General features: G+C 37.3%; 1 protein-coding gene across 1 annotated transcript; it reads left to right on the top strand.

Annotated features, from left to right (window-relative positions):
- The first annotated feature begins 239 nt into the window (after positions 1-239).
- On the top strand, positions 240-6,986 carry LOC18586548 (RING/U-box superfamily protein). Its single transcript, XM_088802589.1, has 8 exons — positions 240-438; positions 579-1,989; positions 3,391-3,509; positions 4,158-4,781; positions 5,309-5,615; positions 6,128-6,293; positions 6,416-6,518; positions 6,651-6,986. The coding sequence occupies exons 2-8, from the start codon at positions 826-828 to the stop codon at positions 6,766-6,768; spliced, it is 2,601 nt and encodes an 866-aa protein (XP_088658715.1). The 5' UTR covers positions 240-438; positions 579-825; the 3' UTR covers positions 6,769-6,986.
- The last annotated feature ends 262 nt before the right edge of the window (positions 6,987-7,248 follow it).

The raw sequence follows: 7,248 nt of genomic DNA on the forward strand, positions 1-7,248 counted from the left end.
TAATCGTATATTTCCAAATATAATATGGCGTGGCGTAAAGTAATTGACCGCCAAAAGTATAAATACATTTTAAATAAATAAAAAAAAGAAACAATCAAAAGCAAAAATTTTGATTACGTGGAACTCATTTGTAAATCGGCGCGCCTCTCCCTCTCCTTCCCTCAAAAAGGGCCAAAAAAAAAAAAAAAAACCACTAAAACAAAATAAAAATAATTTTCTCTCTCTTTCTTGTAATTATAAATTTCTCACATCATTCTCTTCTGTGATCTCTCTCTCTCTCTCTCTCCTTTTCTCTCTGAACAAACCAAATTTCTGTTTCAGCTTCCTATTTTAATTTCCAGAGAAAGAAAATTTCCACATTCTTTTACACGAAAAAGAGCAATAGGAAGCTAGGGTTTTTCTTTGTCATCTCAAATTTTTCATTGTAGAAATTCACAGGTACGTCTCTTTCACCTGAAGTTTTCTTTCACTTTCAACATTTTTCAATCAAATTCCCTCATTTTCCCATTTCTTTGATCCTTTTTTTTTTTTGGATTTTTTTTTGTGTGAAGTTTTTGATTTTTGGTATTGTTTATCAGGTGAAGAGATGAATTGGGCTCTGTTCCTTTCCAATTTTAGGGCATAGGCGTAGGATTTTTATATGTGAAACTTTTTTTTTTTGTTTTTGATAAATTTTGGAAGCTAAATTGGGGCTTGGTTTTGTAATTTTATTGTATAATTTGTGGTATTTTTGTTACAAAGTTGTGATCTTGGGGTACATTAGGAGGCAAATGGGTTATTTGCATTAGGAAAAAAAAAATCAGGTGAAGGAAAAAAAGGAAAATAATGACAGATTTTCAACCTTTACAACAAAAACCAGAATCCCAAAATGATGCCAGAGCCGAATTTGAAAGGGGTTTGGAGGAATTAATGAGAGGGCATTTAGATGATTGTATGCCATTTGCATCATGTAGTTCTAATAGAAATCCTGATGACGAGGATGATGAGGGTGATCAGCTTGTTAGGAGGAGGAGAAGGTCTGATCTTGAAGGTGATGACTTGGCTGAGTCATCCGCAGCTAGAAGGCGGCATTCTAGGATTTTGAGTAGGTGGGCTGCTAGGCAGGCTCAGGAAATGATGACAACGATTGAGAGGAGGAATAGGGAGTCTGAGTTAATGGCTTTGGCCGGTTTACATACTGTTTCAATGCTTGACTCTTCGTTCTTGAGAGAGTCACAGTCGCCTACTTCTAGGCGACAGGGGGGCAATGTTGAGAGGCCGAGTACTCAGGCTTCTGCGATTTTGCAAATGTGGAGGGAGTTGGAGGATGAGCATTTGTTGAATAGGGCTCGAGAGAGAGTGAGAGAAAGGTTGAGGCAACGAAGGAATGCTGATAGTAATGCGACAATATCTAGTACGACTTTGTCTGAGAGTCGCGGGAGTGAGAATCATGGGAGTGTTGGGGATGCTAGTGAGAGTGAGAATGAGTATGGACCTTGGTCACATGATCAGGGCGTGTCACAGAATGATCGTGGGGATAATAATGGGTCTAGTAGGGAGCAGTCTCCTGATCTTGGCGAAGTCGAGAGGGAGAGGGTGAGACAGATTGTTCGGGGGTGGATGGAGAGTGGGATTAGTGATCATTCATCCAATGTTACGCAAAGGGCTGGCAGTCCTAGAGCTGAATGGCTTGGCGAAACGGAGCGTGAGCGAGTTAGAATTGTCCGGGAGTGGGTGCAAATGACAAGTCAGCAGCGAGGAGTTCGTGGAGGACGGAGGGAAGATCAGGCAGCTACAATTGGTGCAGAAGGTGATCGAGTTCGTGAAGGCTCAGTTGCTGACCATGACGAAGGCCAACCGGAGCATATTCGCAGGGACTTGCTGAGGTTGCGTGGAAGACAAGCTGTAATTGACTTGCTTGTGAGGATTGAAAGAGAAAGACAGAGGGAACTGCAGGGTTTGTTGGAGCACCGTGCTGTATCTGATTTTGCTCATCGTAACCGCATTCAGGTCAGTTGGATATCATGAAGTGTCTTAATTTTCTGCATCTCTAATATGGTACTTGCTCTCTTGCATTTGTAAATTGCTTCATACGATACTTTTCTTTATTTCAGTGAATTATATTCAGCTATACTTCGGAGATTTGTATTAAACTTTTCTAATTTGTGGAACATATCTAAAATATTCCGGAGTTTAAATTGAGTTTTGAGTAAATGATGCGTATTTCTGTTTTGTACTAATGTTGTGTTATTTAGTTTTGCACTTGTGTTGTAGTGTACATGTGTGCTTTCTCTTTAATTGTGTATTTCTTATATTTGTTTGAAATAAATGGACTGCAAGTTATTGCTTTCCATTCATTGATGTTTGATCCATAGTTTGAGTCAAGGCTTTGAGTCCAGCATATGTTTTAGTTTCATGTAGGATTCACCTGTTTCAGTACTAAGGTACTGAGGATGCTCTACTTTAAGTCAAGATGCCATTTTGATGGGACTTTGTGGAATTCTAAGCCTTTATGATTGACTCAACTGTGGGCTGGACTTACTTTCTTGTTTAGTTCCTCAAGAAACTTGATCTATTTACCTTACTAGGATCAATTTGAATTGATTTGATTTTCTTTTATGGTTTATGGTTCTCCTGACCAACCAAAGAATCAACCAATAAATAAATAAGTACATAGCAAAAGGAATAAAAATTTGAAATAGAGAAAGCATGAGTTTAGCTTCTTATTTTTGGATTAAAAAAATATTCAATATCAATAGGAGGTTCTGTTCTGTACTTTTTTGCAATGTTATTCTTGAAGAAGCTTGAATATCTATAGTATTGGTTAGATCTATTTGAATGGTGGTTTAATAGTTGACAGATCTCTTTTCATCATGTACCATATTGATTTCTTGAACTAGTAGTCAATGTTAGAGTTTGTAGATGACCATGACCTTAAATGATGCTTGAGGCTGACTTAAGATACTATCATGTGGATAACTTCACACATTTTCGTGTTTCCACTTTTAAAAATGTTTTTTCCTTGATAAATACAATTTGGTGCTTCAGTTTTTACCATTTTTTACCCTACAGTGTTACCCATATAGGAATTAAGATGCAGAAATGTTCATGCTAGGCTAGAAATTAAAAGGACATGTGCTTTTTTTTTCCTTCTTAGTAGGTAAAACTTGCTATATCAGGGTTAAGAGTGAAGGTACTATCAATTCAGATGTTTTTGAAAATATTTTAATGTTCTATTAAAGTAAAAACACATGGGAATTAGCTTTTATGTATCACTCCTGGACTATTGTGTAATGACACCTCATGATGGTAATATAATTTTTGGTCTTGCTCAATGAAAGTCCTCTGGTATCATGAGTTTTTGCTTACATACATGGCCATGCTTAACTACTAATACTTTTAACTTTGCAGTCGCTTCTCAGAGGTAGATTCTTACGAAATGAAAGACCTGTTGAAGAGGAGAGACCGCCGTCAATGGCAGCGAGTGAACTAATTCAATTAAGACAACGACACACTGTATCTGGTTTGAGGTATGAAATGCTTTTATTTATGCCCACATTTAGAATTTTGAAAAATTTTCAGTGTTATTCAAAATATTTTGGTGATAGTTTTTAAAAGGTTGATTGTTTGTGAAAAATGATGTATGTGTTGAGGAGATTTGGCACATGATAACTAGAACAAGATGCATTGTTTGAATACTAAGAATTTGGTGTTTAGGATTGACAATTTGGTTACAAATTGTTGATGTGCTATGCAATTATACTCCGTGTAGAGGAAAGGGTTTTGTCTGTTGTTGTACTGTGCGATTATATCTTCATTCATCTCCTGAAATGCATTATAGTCCCCATTGTATCCATTTTTAACTTGGGAAAGGGGACAACTTGCACTCTACATTCTCTGCTCCTGGCAAATTGGAACGACTCAGTTTGATTTTTTTCCTTCTCTGATTTTTGTTTGAGAAACATAAAAGCAGATGTTGCCTGCAAAAAAAGCAAGAGATACGTGTTGTGTATGTTGTTTAAAAAAATGAGACGTTGTTCAAAAGTGCAGAGTCCATCTACCTGCCACTTGAATATGTCTGAATGATTCTGTGCAATATTCTTTTCAGCTCATTCAAGCACAAAACTCTCTTGGTTGTCCATTGATTTCAATAACTGCCAAATCTTTTTCTCATTCAGGGAAGGGTTCCGCAACAGATTAGAAACTATTGTTCGCGGTCAAGCAAGCAGCAGTTCTGAAACGACATCTAGCAATGTCATCAATGACTCTAGAAATGAACATTCCCAAACAAACACGTTACAGGATACCCAACGTGAAAATAATGAGCAAACACAATCTAGGAGTCTGGAAAATGACATCACACGGTTGCCTAATCAAACAGGAACTGTTAGCAACATGGTTGTTGAGAGCATAAATTGGCAAGAAAATGCTAACCAAGGTGGGAATTGGCGGGAACCAACAACCAATGATGAGAGAGGAAATTGGCAACAGCCAACATATGCTCAGTATAATGAATGGAGAGAAGGCAATGCAGAAGACATGGATACAAATTGGCAAGAAAGTTCAGTTGGTGAGTATCACCAAGAAAATCTTGGAAATGTTAATGGAGAAGAAAGTCATCCGCAGGAAGCTCGGAGGGTTTGGCGTGAGGATGGCTCTCGGGAAGCAGTTGATAATTGGTCAGAAGGGCCTTCTGATCCTCCAAGAGCACGTCGTGCAATCCCTGTTAGAAGGTTCAATAGATTTCATCCACCTGAAGATGATAATGTGTATAGTATGGAACTTAGAGAACTTCTGAGCAGGTATTTGATCACATAAATGGTTCTTTGCACTTAAATTAAAGACATAATACTTAGAAAAAATCCCTAAACTATTCAAGAAATTTGAATAAGCTTTTATTTTTTTATTGCGTTTAATAAAGCCTTTGTATTTCTATTTCGAGTCAAAGAAGCTTTTATGTTTAACAGTTGATTAATTGTTGTTAGTTAAAACGACACTCGTCATTTTATGTCACGTGATGTTAATGTGACATGCTGACATGGCATGCTAATGTGGCATGATGACCTGGTCGCGTGGTAGTTTCACCTTCTAGTCAGTTTTATGTCAGCGTCACGTGGACATAAAATGATAGATATCATTTTGACTAATGACAATCAACTGCTAGTCATAGAGGTTTATATGGTCCAAAATAAAAGCACAGGGGATTAATTGAACATAATTGAAGAATGAGGGCATATTTGAATTTTTTTAAATAGTTTAGGAGTTTTTCAAAACTTTATGCTTATATTAATTATAATTTCTTTGATGGTTGATGTAATTTAATTTGTAGGAGGAGTGTCTCTAACCTTCTTCGAAGTGGTTTCCGGGAAAGTCTAGACCAATTAATACAATCTTATGTGGAAAGACAAGGTCGTTCTCCCATTGATTGGGATCTGCATAGAAACTTGCCAACTCCAGCCTCACCAGAGCATGATCAAGAGCAGCAGAGAGATGAAACAAATGATGATCAGAATGATGCTATTAGCAGGCCTTCTCTGGTGCTACCTTCTCCACCAGTGCCACCACCACAGCCTCTGTGGCATCAGGATTTACATCATACTAGCTGGTCTAGGCACAGCATGCATAGATCAGAAATTGTGAGCCATCTTTCTTAGTGTTGCAACTGTATATTATTATCACCACTGAATCTGGTCATTCTATTCTGTTCTTTATATTGTTGTGTTAAGTATTAAGTTTTCTGTTGGAATAATTTTTAACATATAGAGGTCAGCCTTAGGAATTCTGATTGTGAGTTTCATATCATTTGGACGTAAAATTATTTTTGGAAATGATCCCATATCGACAGATATTTTGTTGGATAAGTAATTGGATTTTATCCTCCCTAATTGTGGTTGTAACTTTTTTTTTTTTTCCATCCAATGGTGAATTTATAACGATAATAATCGATATCATGAAAGAACTTTTTGGATGGCTGAGTTTAACTATGCTACTTCTTTTGTAGCATTATAGTTTGTCAGTTTTGACCAGTTCAATAGATGCTGAGCGTTCTCATGAAATAGGCCCAGATCTCTTACTTTGAGTCCCTGTGCAGCACTTTTTATTACTCTGCATCTTTTAAGTTTTTAATGAAGTTTCTTATTTTGAGCAGGAATGGGAGATGATTAATGATCTAAGAGCTGATATGGCAAGACTCCAGCAGGGCATGAGCCACATGCAGAGGATGTTGGAAGCCTGTATGGATATGCAACTGGAGTTACAGCGATCTGTCAGGCAGGAAGTTTCTGCAGCTTTGAATCGATCTGCGGGTGAAAAAGGTTGGGATATCATCCTAACTCTTTCTTTCATTCAAAGCATTATTTTGCTTTCTTTCCTCTTTATCAGTGCCGTGAGGTAGCTTTTATTGTTTCCTGTTTATAATTTTTCACTTGCATTTCAGGTTTGAGTGCAGAAACATCAGAGGATGGGTCTAAATGGGGTCATGTGAGGAAAGGGACTTGCTGTGTTTGTTGTGATAGCCATATCGATTCACTTTTGTACAGGTTTACTTTCTTGGCAATATCTTTTCATGGTCAATTTCATGCACTAGCATTGGTGTATGAAGATGTGCTCCTTGATACTAATTATATGTGTCAATCGTTTTTTCACATTAAAAAAAAAAAAAATGCTTGCAGATGTGGACACATGTGCACTTGTTCAAAATGTGCGAATGAGTTGGTTCGTGGTGGAGGAAAATGCCCATTGTGTAGAGCACCTATTGTGGAGGTAATCCGTGCATACTCAATACTGTAAAGAGATGAAAGAACAGAATAAGAATTGAAACAGAATGACTGGTAAGGTCTAAAGAGAGCCAATGTCAGCTAAGGCTCCAATTTGTAGAGTGTTCAGTTGTTGCCGGTGTTTTTCTGATTATATGTGGAACACTATGCAGTGTATAATTGGAATAACAGTTGGCATCATTGATTCATCATTCATGCGTAAATAAAATGTCGTCCATAAAATTCTTTTTCTGTTTTTGTTTATTTTCTTCCGTCTCCTCCTTTTGTAGCTAGCTCTGGTCGCCTATCTCTTACGTTTCATTAGCTATCTTCATCTTCCTAGGGTAATCAAACAAGTTTGCCCTGGAAATGTGCTCTGTGAATGCTAATTTAAACTGTGGTCGGAGTTTAAACAGTTAGCATGGGTTGTAAATTTGTTGAAGTTTGCAGATTTTTTTTTGTTGACCATAAATGGGTAAGAGCTTTCTATCAGTGGGTAGAGTGCAACTGTATT

Source organism: Theobroma cacao, chromosome 10 (assembly GCF_053813885.1).
Source record: "Theobroma cacao isolate CCN51 chromosome 10, ASM5381388v1, whole genome shotgun sequence".
Classification (NCBI taxonomy): Eukaryota; Viridiplantae; Streptophyta; class Magnoliopsida; order Malvales; family Malvaceae; genus Theobroma; species Theobroma cacao.

What these genes read in the sequence shown, in the direction of transcription:
- LOC18586548 (XM_088802589.1), top strand. Translation starts at nt 826, where the DNA reads ATGACAGATTTTCAACCTTTACAACAAAAACCAGAATCCCAAAATGAT. An exon ending in CACACTGTATCTGGTTTGAG is followed by an intron (nt 3,510 to 4,157) that starts GTATGAAATGCT and finishes TTTCTCATTCAG; the next exon opens with GGAAGGGTTCCGCAACAGAT. An exon ending in CTTAGAGAACTTCTGAGCAG is followed by an intron (nt 4,782 to 5,308) that starts GTATTTGATCAC and finishes TTTAATTTGTAG; the next exon opens with GAGGAGTGTCTCTAACCTTC.